General features: G+C 32.6%; 1 protein-coding gene across 1 annotated transcript; it reads left to right on the top strand.

The window, feature by feature from the left end:
* The first annotated feature begins 9,687 nt into the window (after nucleotides 1-9,687).
* On the top strand, nucleotides 9,688-13,376 carry LOC127714785 (uncharacterized). The gene is made up of 2 exons (XM_052220824.1): nucleotides 9,688-10,120; nucleotides 11,740-13,376. The coding sequence occupies exons 1-2, from the start codon at nucleotides 10,036-10,038 to the stop codon at nucleotides 12,252-12,254; spliced, it is 600 nt and encodes a 199-aa protein (XP_052076784.1). The 5' UTR covers nucleotides 9,688-10,035; the 3' UTR covers nucleotides 12,255-13,376.
* Nucleotides 13,377-13,590: the final 214 nt, after the last annotated feature.

The following is a 13,590-nucleotide window of genomic DNA, read 5'->3' as shown; positions in this document are numbered from 1 at the left end:
ACCCTGCATTTCATTTCAGAAAAAAAATCTGGGAAACATATATCTTGGGTGTTTCAAAGCACAATTCTTTTTTCATTTGGTGCTTCTATAAAATATTTTGGAAACTTGAGATAACACGGTTACTAAAGCTTGTTAACAGGAAAATTTGGTTGGTTTACTTCCAGTGATAGTTATTATCTTATATGCAATGAAATGTCATGTGAAATTTTCACTTTAGTATTGGACAGGATAAAAACTTTCCTCATGCCAAGTGTTTCCTGTTACGAAAAAGGGTCGAAAAAGGGTCGAAAAACAAATATTCCCTTGAATTTGATATATATATAGTTGTGGGAAATTAACCCTGCATTTCATTTCAGAAAAAAAATCTGGGAAACATATATCTTGTGTGTTTCAAAGCACAATTCTTTTTTCATTTGGTGCTTCTATCAAATATTTTGGAAACTTGAGATAACACGGTTACTAAAGCTTGTTAACAGGAAAATTTGGTTGGTTTACTTCCAGTGATAGTTATTATCTTGTATGCGTATGCAATGGAATGTAATGTGAAATTTTCACTGTAGTATTGGACAGGATAAAAACTTTCCTCATGCCAAGTGTTTCTTTATTTGAAACAAAGATAAATTCATGACAATTTTTTTTTTAAATTACCAATTTAACGAAGACTAATAGGGAAAAACAATGGTGGTATTACATCTAAAAAAAAGTAAAAACCAGTAAAGTCTATCCAATAAATATATTAACACAATTAATGGTTTTCATGTATCTAATTTAAGACAAATATATTTCTGATATTAAGTTTAAACTTGTAATAGTGGTAATTAAGGATTTTACAAAATCCCTGGCAATATTTTCAGTGATTCTACAAAATCCCTAACAATTCAGGGATTTTACAAACTCATTAAAACTGTTAGGGATTCTCTAGTTTTACAATTCACTGTAACATATATACAGTATGGGTTTTGCTCATTTTTTTTGCATCACTAACATCTTCGTCCTTTACAGTTTTGTGGCTAGTTGTCTCATTGGCAATAATGCCACATCGTCTCCGGATTTGGCAGTTTCTTATTTTGGATATGAGAGTCGCAATAGTTTAAATTGAGCTCCGCGTCATGACCATCACCCCTAGGAATGATCACAACTTTCAGAATGTTCCTGGTCCAAAACCCACAATAAGGTAAACAGGACAGCTACACGAAAAAATATTGCGGCTGCTTAATTGATAAAATATACAATTTTTTTACCAGAAAAATTCAGTCCCTCCCCGTGATCCCACTCGCGAGGGCATGAACGTTAAACCTTTTCCGAGTTAATTCAGAATGATTAATTGACGATTTTTCATTGTAGACCTCCTGTCAATTGAGCCAGGGTAAAGCACTGGAATATTCGGGTTAAACTTTTAAGTCTTACTACATGGGCCTAGGAAATCGCTTGAATATAAACAATGAAAATGAGTCTATATATAGCAGGTTGACAGACACATCAATTCATTTCTTAATTTCCTCGATCTACCGAGAGATCCACATATATATAATGTAAGGAGTACAGAAAAGTACTGGAAAGCGTTTTATTAAGACATTCAAAGCAAAGCTAAATGCGAAAAATAAAGTACGCAATCTATGCATTACAATAACGTACCGTAACACTACCTCCGTGGTAACGTTACTTAGTTACATATCTTGAAAAGTCCCGTGAAGGATGAAAACTTAAGAACAATGATACTTATATTTTATTTTCGACATGCCTGATTTTTGTGTTTCTTATGAATATATATATATATATATGTTACAGTGAATTTGTATGATTAGGAATTATGTATAATCCCTGATTTTTCAGGGATTTTGCATAATCACTAAAATCATTAGTGAGCATATATAATCACTGAAAATGACCAGTGATTTTACATAATCACTGAAAATTTTAAGAATTATTTTACAAATTCCCTGGAATGTTTTCATGGATTATCAATGACACAAAGATTCTCTGTTTGGTAAAAATAAATCAAATATAGACAAATAAATCGTATACATCTTTATGGTTTAAGTGGACGGTTTTCATTCCCTGTCCATTTATCAAATCTTATTAAAGTGAAAATAAATCTGGTGATATTCTATTTAACTGTGTTTAATCACATTAACTCATAAACAAATAAGTATTTCAAATTGAAATTAATAATACCAACATAAATGTACATATCATGCAATTTGTGGAAAAAAGGGGATAAATGTTTACGAACAAGGAATTCAAACTAAGCAAAGAAATGCAACTAAACGTCCAGAAACACAAACAGACCACATTCTTGACACATTGAACACAATTTTGGAGGAGGCTGTGATACCGATTCCGCATGTTGATCATGGACAGGGAGACCCCAAAAAACATAACGGCCATCGTTCATAAAAGGGCTGAAAATGATAATGCCTGACGACGAAACATGAAATTATGCTCAGATAATACACAAGTAATCAATTTGCGGTGTCTGATTGACCTTTTTAGCCACTTCAGATGTTTCTAATGAACACTTTATTTCTCTTCAAAGTGCAGTAAATTCAATATATGAAGGCTAAGGGTTTTGTTTTAGGTTTAAAAGAAAAAAGGATAAGCAGAGCAAATGTTCAATAGTAAAGGGTCTGGATGGGGTTTACAGAATAGAGAATAATGGGCAAACAGTGCAAAATCAAGGGCTAAAAAATAAAGAATAGACACAAATAGACAAAAAAAATAAGAAGAATACTGAATAATAGTGTGCTAAAATATACAGAATAAAGAAAGGAGGGACATCCCCCCCCCCCCATTACAGACCCTCATAGTAAAAAACAAGCCAAACACACAAAAAACTTAACATTGATCAATGAAAATAAGGTCATGGTTAGATGAAACCTGCCAATCTGACATGTACACCATATACTAGTACTGTTTGCCTACTGCTTACCGTATCAGAGAAACGGACCTATTCCATATACAAAATAGTTATACTAGTACTCATAAGGGAGAAATTCATATGACAAAAAAAAACTCAACATCTTTTTGAGCAGTCGCTGAACAATGTAAATTAGGTCAAGGGACATGTGACAGACTGAACTTCACAACATACGGCATCTGTACACAAGGTATAAAGCATCCAGGAATTCTACCGTCGGAAATATAGCTTTATACAAAATAGTTTTAAGCCGCCACCGGATAGTAATCCCCATGTCGAGTCAAAAAGGAAACAGTAAATACAAGTATTAATAAATATTTCGGATAACATCATACGGATGAAGGTTATAAAATATCAATTGATACTTGCATTTACTGTTTATTTTTTTAATTTTGGTGTTGTTTTGTATAGTACATTCATATATAATTATATATTTATTGTGTACAGTATCGTTTTTCCATTCACTCTTCCCAGATCAAAGGCACCGTTCTCTGAAACAAAAATACATATGTATCTTAATATAAAATTATATTAAGATATATAGGTAAAAAAAAATGCAGGCAAGTGGCAGTGAGTGTTCTAATTTCAAAAGTTTTGGCCTCAATGGTTTCGAGAAGGAATTCAAATTCGGCCAATCAGAACCATTAATAACCCGCGGTCCTCAACATTATAAATGCTTAATTTGTTCCACATTGGCTCCGTAGTTTTCGAGACTAAAATTTGACAACTTACTGATGGATGCCAAGCGATGGGTACAACAAACCTGTCCGCTGAAACATTTAAACTAAGAAAATAAGGCACCGAAATTATTGTGAAGGCATCACAGCAAATGGTTGAGAGGACAGCGATGAAAGATGCATATGTGATCTACTGTGACCTCGCTCGATTCAATTTATCATTCAATGTATTATTTAAAATCGACGCTGTCATGTCCCCCATTAGCGAACCAGTAGTTATTGTAAACCAAAACAACTGAATTGCTTAACATGTTTTTGCTATTGTAATCTAATTTAAATATAGACCTCTGATTTCGTTATCCTCATATATACGAACACGTGAGTTAATATAGATTTGAATTTCAATCAGATTGTTGCTATTGGAATTTCCTATTATTCTAGACTACATTACAACTGGGGTGTAATATATTCGTTAGTTATACTCAGCCAATACAGATTACAAGTACATGGACAAAAGTATAATAAACAGCTGCGCATTATTGTTAAACACATATGCACGTTTCTACTATCAGTCGATATCTATATTTTGGCATTGCACAAGGTCAAGGTTTTTTTCTGACTGTTAGTGACGACTTAACGCTATAAATCCATTTAATGTTAGATGTGTACTGATTGATATGTTAGTCTTAGATACATGATTGTTTTCTTAGTTGTTATTGGCTCTGAAGTTGCTTTCAGTAACTGCGAGTACTTTCAGATCTGTACTTTGTGTCTTTTTTGCTATGAGGGATGTATTAATTCCCTGCCACGGCCTGTGTTTTTATTTGATTTTCTGCTTTTGTATCAATCTGATGAGTTAAGCCCTTTTCAAATAATTTTGATAATTTGTTCTTATGTTGTACTGTTACACCCCTGTCCAAGGTTAGAGGGAAGGGTTGGTGCCAGCAAACATGTTTATCCCCGCCACATTATTTGTGTGTCTGTCCCAAGTCAGGAGCATGTAGTTCAGTGGTTGTCGTTGGTTCAAGTCTGTCATATCTGTTTCACATTTTTCATGTCGGGGCCTTTTATAGCCGACTATACGGTATGGATTTACTTCCACCTCGTTTGAACTCTGGTGGATAGTTGTATCATTGGCAATCATACCTGATTTTATTTTTATATAGATCACGTAATTGATTACTTATGAATAATAGTACAACAAACCACACCAACTATATACCTACACTCGACTCCTCCGAGAAAAGAACACATTCTATTGGTGTTTTTTATATATGTGTGGATGCCTGGTCAAGGTTTTGCAGTGACTAAATTACTTTTTGTTTTCGTATAAGGTGTCAAATTTGCAGACTGGTAATATGAAACTGGACACATATTTAAAGAAGGTTTTCAATGACAAAATTCGAATTTTATTTATTAACTTTTATTTACATCCATCAAACTTCAATTTTGCAATTAAAAATGGTATATCCTGTAATATCAAAGGAATAAATGGAATAAATCTTTCTATAAGTATTAAAATGTTATTAAAGATATGTTTAAAATAGGTTAACATATTTAATCATATTCCAAGATGAATATGATAGAAGTCTTTTTTTCAATTTATTAAAGGTGGATTATCAGATTATTGGTCACAGGAATATTAAAGTGATTGTTGACTTTTCAAATATAAAAATATGCACAAAGAAGGAAATACATATGACTCCTTGTGAAAATTAAAAGAGAGAACATTGTACTTTAATTGATTTGGTAATTTAATTTCAAGAATGACAACATGTATGATCTGTTACCATAAGTGTAAAATTTGTCCATTAGCTACTATTTATTATGTTTATGGTTGAACTGTATCTTTGAACTTTGTCAATCAGTCATGATTTACTTCTTAAGCTGTGTAAGAACCTTCTTGTAATTGAAAATTGGTCTGCCATGATCACGATTTCTACAATTCTGAGTTCCTAACAAGTTCAAAATTTAGCACATTTGCAGTTAACAATACCCAAAGATCAGGAGAAACAACGATTTTGATTGGCTGATTACGATTGTCTCCCTTGGGAAAAAGTTTGAGAAAGTTCAAAATCGGGAACAATCATTATTTTTGTGTAGAATTTAACAAAATCGTGCTTTAGAGGTTTTTACACGATCACAATCGTGCAATCGTGACAAGGGGTCAAAATCGAGTATTTCACGCCTGAATCGTGAAAGTTGGCAGGTATGACAGGTTAAGAAATTAAAGAATGAAATTCTGTATAGTACATTAAGTATGTAAAATACGGAACCGAGTTCGGAAAGCGGGCTGGAAGTTTGGTCAATGGTAAAAGAAAATTTACTGCGTCATTTTCCAAAAAACCTTCATCGGCAACTTTTAATAGTAATATCTAAAAATAAAATAAAACAGTTTGAGCCATAACCCCCCAAATTCTTACCATCCCTTTGTGATATGGTAACTTGTGGTATAATTTCAGAGAGATCCATACACCATTTCACAAATTATTGTCTGGAAACTAGAAAAATGCTTATTTGGGCCCATTTTGGCCCCTAATTCCTGAATTGTTAGGACCATAACCCCCAAAATCAATCCCAACCTTCCTTTTGTGGTCATAAACCTTATGGTAAAATTTCATAGAAATCCATACTATTCAACAAAAGTTATTGTACGGAAACCAATGTGTCTTCGGACGACGACGACGACGACGCGATCCCAATATACGACCGCAAAATTTTGGCGTTCGTATAAAAACGATATTAACATACTTTTTAACCTATAACATGCAATCAAACAGACCTAGAAAAATCCAATTGCACGTGGTCGCTATCTGTTTATATTTATATTTATAATGTTTATATCGGATTATATGACCTTCGGCAGTCTTCGAAGGTCATCTCAATGGTTAATTAGATGTCTAGACAAAAATACATGAGAATTTGAGTCAAATCGGTTTTCATGTATTTGACAGCTAATGCCCCTTTAATATGTAAATTATGCAATATATTTAGGGTTAATAAACCATGACTGAAGGCACGGGCCCAAATAAACTCCGTGGAAATAAGCCATGCTAGTGCTTATACAACTTCATACCAAATATAGACTTACCATTAGTGGTTTCACTTAAACTGACCTAATCTGTGTAAAACTTTTGATCTTCTAAATCATAAACTGCTCCTTCAACAATTACTTAAGAATTGAATGCTTCTTTTTGTAAATCTATTGGGGTGTAAAGCGCTGACCGAAGTACATTTTGTATGAAGCGCGGAAGCGCTTCATTCTAAAAATGTGCTCATGGTCAACGCTTTTACAACCCTATAAAATTACTAAAAGAAGCATTCAATACTTATAATTACAATTTTTGCTAGGATCATGAAAACACGATTTCTATCAAGTTTTTCTGTTATTTACCTGTGCACTTTATTGTGGAAGCTCGTGTCTTCATGAATGTTACATTACATTTTGAAATGAAGGTTAATTTCAGAATGACGCGAGATTGTTGTTAGCCAATCAAAATAACGTATTATAATGAAACATACATATAATGTAATTATATAAATATAAATGTTCTTATAATTCACTTCATTGGTTTTACTTCGTATTTGGCCGATAGACATCAGGTCGTATCCATTCAAATACTTTTTCAAATACATGTACATTAAAAGCAGGTGTACCTCAAGGGTCAGTTTGTCACGGAATAGAAGTTCCTTCATTCTGGAATATTACTTCCACTAGAATAAATATAACAGTAAATATTCCTAACGGAATAAATGGTATAGAATATTTGTTCCAACAGGAACAGATATTATGACATTGTTTATAACAAAGTTTCCAGTGGAACTTCTGTTAGGCGGAACAAATATACGTTGACAAGTTTTAGGTCCTATTATTCTTAATATTTATTAATGATTTGCCTTTATGCAATCCTAATTATAACACTGGTCTATTAGCTGATGATAGCACTATTTCTGTGATTGGAAAAGACAAAAGGTATATAAATCTGGCACTCAATGTTGTATTTAGAAAATATTTCTCATTGGTGTGATAAAAACAAAAAGTTAGTAAATGTGTCAAAAACAAAGACAATGTGTATAGGTTCAAAACAAAAACTGTCCGTCATGTGCAATGACACATTAAATATATCCATTAATGGCCAACCTATTAATAAAAGTCACTGTGAAAAAGTCCTTGGTATTTGTTGACGCAACTCTGTCTTGGTATGATCAAGTTAATCATATTATCAAAAAAGTTAATTCTTCATTAGCGTTATTAAAAAGAATCAAGTAACACGTGAATCATAATGCACGAATTCTATTTTACCATGCTTATATTCTTCCACATTTGGATAAATGTTGTTCAGTATGGGGAAACTGTAATATTAAAGTTTTTAATTGATAGTTTACTAAAATTGCAAAAAAAGGGCAACTAGAATTAGTTTAAACGAACATGATATTCGTTAACCATCTATTGTACATTTAAGGATTCAGGAATTATTTCCGTTACTAAGAGAATATTTTACCACAAGTAACAGTGAACTGGCACCAAAATATTATCAAATCTTATTGTGCCTACAAATAGTAAACAATCTTACAATACTCGACTTTCATTATCAGATAATTTTATTGTCCCTAAATCAAATACAGAATTATACAAATCAAAAAAGTTTTTCTTTTAGTGGTCCAAAAGTGTGGAATTCACTATCCAGTGAAATCAAAAAATCAAAAACTGTATCTGCATTCAAATACTCTTACAAGTCATTATATTTTTAACAGTGTGAAATTTATAAGTTAAACCACAATGTATATACTATAGGTGTATTATTTTTGTTATATTTCTGTATCTATACATCTATTGTTTATGTGTGTGTAATAGTAGATTGATTATTTTTTATTCATGTACTTGATATTGTATGTACACTGTAAAAATTGTGCTTAGAATTTAAACGTATTGCAAGACTTATGTGCTTAGGAAAGTGTTTAATTTCTAAACATGTTTTGGCTCTCAGCACTTTTCAATAAACATGTTGTTGTGCTAAACATGTTTAGCTACTTTGTCAAGTATATGAAGCTAAACGTGTTTAAATTCTAAGCACTTTCAATGTTTAGACACTTTCCTAAACACGTTTAGAATTACAACACATTTAGGCCGAATACGGCATTCATATCACGTGCATGATTTTTTGAGCGGGAAGAAGAAACAAAGAACCCGAAGTCAAAGGCCACGCTGTTTTCTTCTGACCATAACTGACCGTAACTTAACTGTTTCAGAAAGGTAAGGAGTTATGATTATACCGTCTTTTATTTTGTACTGCCAATTTTAAATGATTATTGATAGTTATAAGCATTATTTACAAGTACACTACCGTATAGTCAATGCAGGAGAGAAAAGGGGTACCATCCCACGAAACAAGTGCTTGTAAGAGCTTTAACTTAAGTGTTCAAACTATCTTGTGTATAGATGATAAGAGTTGTTTAATGTTCTATCATGCAAGATTGCATTTATTTTTTTATTTATATATGTTCTTGGAAAGGAGTTTGTGAGGAAAATTTTCGTTCGGTACTCCTCGGCAGATTATAATGGAACATGAAGGGTAGCGGAATCTGCCGAGTCTTATCAGGATGAGGTGCATCATTCGCAAATCCAGTGTCATATCGAGTTCATTGTTTTCGTAAGCACTTCCGATATGCACAATCAACATTTCCTCAAAATAAATAGAAAGATGCTTGTTTATTTCAATAGTTATAAGCGGTTGTGATTTTTAAAGGCAGTGCTTTAATGCCTTTCTAGTTGCCGTGTTAATATTTCTTTCCGCGATATCCAACTTATCTACGTGGGGGGTCATTTAGCTCCAAGTAGATCCGGAAAATGTTGATTCTCTCCTCTTCTTATTGTGGTATAAAATGTTTATTGTCTCATTTCATTTACATTGGGAAATAGAGAAACGATCATTGTGTTTTGTTAGTTTTAAAAACTTTTGATATATTTGTATTTTACACTATAAGCAGTCAACCGATTGACAAACTAGAATTATTTGAATTCCGTGTGGAAAGAGGTCGGGTTAATTTCGAGTGTTATCTGCAATCTAGATGTTTATAAATCATTTCAGTCGTTGATATAATAATTAAAGGTCGACTGAACATGAATTATATTATACAATTTAAAGCGCATTTCTGTTTATGCACGCGAACCCGTTTAACGTTATTGTTATTTCGCAGTTATATAAAGTAGCAAATTATCGTTCCTGAATAGATGGCGCCGTGGTAGCAGATCCTGTACTTCAATTTCCGGTTTCTGCACTGTGCAACTATTACAGTTGCATTTTTAATTAACGATGCTAAGTACTTGTTGTTGTGTACCTGGATGTCATTTAAGAGGAGGACATGCATTTCCAAATGACTTAAAAAGAAGGAAAAGTTGGATCAACGCCATGGCCCATACGCAGATTGGACGAGAACACGATGAAATCGTGGAGTCCATCTCAATCAGCTGTTGTTTGCAAGGCACATTTTACTGAAAAAGACTACGTGCAGGAAACTATTCATGGTAAAACTCTATTTTCTTTTTAAAATATATAGTTATATATGTAATCGCCATGCGAATAAACCAAAGTCAGTTTACAACCGCAATTATCGTTTTAGAATAAAAGGGGGTGGTTAATTCAAGACGTCATAATTTTTTGGATTACGATTCAATGTGATCTGTTTGAGATTTTTTGGTGCTTGCTACAATTATAATGATTTCTTACAAGAGGTATATCATACTGAGAATTATTTTAGCAGTAATTATGCTTATGTAGTAATGACAGGAATGCATAAGCTATGCCTCATAGACTTTCTTGAAAAATATCAATGACAATGTTAACAGGAACAAAACAATGACATGCTCTCATCTATATTATAGTTATTTAGGTACAAACAATGTATGTTTGTTGCATACGTCTCTCATTGTTTGTCCTTAGGATTTTCATAACATACATTTTGATGTACATTGAATCAGGCTAACATAGTTTTATCCAGATTGTAATGAATAAATCTAGTTAATATTTTGCCAGGTTACGAGTACAAAGGAATTATAGTTATCTCGTACCATTGTAACTCGTACCAATGTCAACTCGTACCACTAAACAAAAACTCGTTCCAATGCAAACTCGTACCACTGCTAACTCGTACCACGGTAAATTCATACCATTGTAAACTCGTACCAACTTATTTAAATGCATTCAAATGGTGTTTAATGATGAATATATACTTTAATTTCACTCAATACCTCTCAAGTCTGTAAAATGTATATAATTTGAAATTACAATAACCAATTTGTAGCTAATTTTCCTTGTCTAATTGGATAGAGAAAACCGTGGCAGATTGGCTTTGTTGTCTCCCTTGAATAGACTCTTTTTTAAACTTTTACTGACAACTATTTGATTTAATTTTTAATCATTCCAAATCAGTAACATTGAATAGATTTGGGTATTTTTCTATCGTTTCTAAAAGGAATTTTGTTTAATGAAAGAATTTATTGATTGTGTTTTAAAGGTTTAAAATTGTTTATGACCAACAGTTAGAAAGTATGAAATTTATTTTTATACAATATTCAGCACATTTCAGCAGAATATGACCATGCTTATATGATTATACAATATACAAGTTGATTAGTTAAAGATAAAAAATACCAAGTTGATTAGTTAATAATCAACCAATAATCACACAATCAAAGGAATTTAATATATTTATTAGCATGGTAATTAAGAAATTACATTTGTATTTTTGTCTAAGTTTTCATTAAAATCTGGTATAAATCTCAAAGATATTTTAATTTTTTGTATAAAGCTTAAAAAAAAAAATAATCATAAAACATCCGTATTTTTGTTTAAGTTTTCATTAAAATCTAGTATAAAATTCAAGTAATTCAACTTTTTTTATTTAGTTTACCAAAAAAAAAATCATAAAACTTTTGTATTTTTGAATATATTTTTAATGGTACGAGTTTGCAGTGGTACGAGTTCTGATTGGTACGACTTCCCAGTGGTACAAGTTTACGTTGGTACGAGTTTACGTGGTACGAGTTTACAATGGTACGAGTTAACTTGCTTCTGTACAAAGTATGCATTGCTAATGGAAGTTCATTTAATTATCAAAAAACTAATGTTTTATAACCTTTTTCAGGGCACAAACCCACCATACAGAGACTTAAGTCTACTGCCAATCCCAGCCTATTTTCCTGGACCAAGCAAGAGACTGAATCGTCCGCAAAAAGAAAAATCAGGGCAGTTTCCTGTGAAAACAAAAGAACTAAACTTGATGAATATTGTAGTAGAAATCTAGAGGAAAGTTTTGATTGTAAAGTTGGTTTTCCTGAAGAAGGAATTCATACTGCAGACAGGATTTATGACTGTCCACCACCAACTGCCGAGCTAATGTTGAGCTTCACAGATGGAATTACGCAAACACCATCAATGCCTATATTTTCAGCAGAGAATTTTGAAATGAAGACACGTGACACAGCCATGCATTTTTATACCGGTTTAGAGTTGTATACTAAATTTTTATTTGTTTTGACCACACTTGGTCCAACAGCACATTGTTTGAGATACATATATTTTCAAATTGATAGGGTGTCATTTGAAAATCAGTTTTTTTATGACTTTGATGAAATTGATGCATTATACAACCAACTTTGAACTGTCTAGATTCTAGATTGAAACTAGTGTTAAGAATATTGTGTAAACATGGATTGTTTTTATGTCTAAACAGTGGCGTGAGGCTAACACTTGGCCATTTAGTGGTTTAGTCAGGTATTTTTCGCCATCCAACTTAGAATTAAAGTTTCCTACAACTTGGATTATTATTGACAGCACAGAATATCCCGTGATAAAACCTAAAGCTCCTAGAGCTCAGGCAACCTTTCATCATATAAAAACAGAAACACTGAAAATACTTGTATGTTCGACACCTGGTGGTTTAGTCAACTATGTCTCTAATGCATATGTTGGTTGTACCAGTGACTGTGAAATAGTTGAAAGATGTAGAATAGTTCAATTATGTGATCCAGGTGACAGTGTGATGGCAGACAAAAGTTTAAATGTGCAAGATTTGTTTGCTCACTTTTTTCAAAAAAAGAAACAGAATTAGTTCCAAAACTCTTATACGGGATAGAAAAGTCTCCAATTAACACATGCACATAGAGCTAATTATTGGACTTGGCAAAACATACAAAATTCTAATAAATCCTATGAATGGAACTGAAACAAAACTTTCATCTGAAATAACATTTAGTTGTTATATGTTGTGTAATTTTAGAACTTGTATTGTGCCAAAGGATGCATAAATAAAAGTGACGCAATGAAGTTTGTTCTGATATATATATATAAATATTATTTACAATTACATGCACATGTAAATTGTAATGCATATAAAAATAAGGAGATGTGGTATGATATTCAGTGAGTTTATCGAACCAAAGTGCATAAGAAATGGGTTAAGCAGTTACAGGTGTTACTGTCACCATACAATCTCCAACAATTAGAAAAACTTGTACCGTGTAAAAAATTTCAGAGATCTTACAACTAAGTTTTGTTGTCTCACCTTGACTTTGGTGAATTGTTTATATCTGTTGATGTAAATATAAAAAAGAAGATGTGGTATGATTGCCAATGAGACAACTCTCCACAAGAGACCAAATGACACAGAAATTAACAGCTATAGGTCACAGTACGGCCTTCAACAATGAGCAAAGCACATACCGCACAGTGAGCTATAAAAGGCCCCGAAATGACAATGTAAAACAATTCAAACAAGAAAACTAACGGACTAATTTATGAACAAAAAAAGAACGAATAACAAATATGCAACACATAAACAAACGACAACCACTGAATTACAGGCTCCTGACTTGGGACAGGCACATACATGTACATACAGAATGTGGCGGGGTTAAACATGTTCGCGGGATCCCAACCCACCCCCTAACCTGGGACAGTGGTGTAACAGTACAATATAAGAGCGAACTATAAAAAT

Source organism: Mytilus californianus, unplaced genomic scaffold (assembly GCF_021869535.1).
Source record: "Mytilus californianus isolate M0D057914Y unplaced genomic scaffold, xbMytCali1.0.p SCAF_9, whole genome shotgun sequence".
Lineage (NCBI taxonomy): Eukaryota > Metazoa > Mollusca > Bivalvia > Mytilida > Mytilidae > Mytilus > Mytilus californianus.
Note: the sequence above shows the minus strand (reverse complement) of the source record. Positions and strands in the feature narration are given on the sequence as shown.

What these genes read in the sequence shown, in the direction of transcription:
- LOC127714785 (XM_052220824.1), top strand. Translation starts at nt 10,036, where the DNA reads ATGAAATCGTGGAGTCCATCTCAATCAGCTGTTGTTTGCAAGGCACAT. An exon ending in CGTGCAGGAAACTATTCATG is followed by an intron (nt 10,121 to 11,739) that starts GTAAAACTCTAT and finishes AACCTTTTTCAG; the next exon opens with GGCACAAACCCACCATACAG.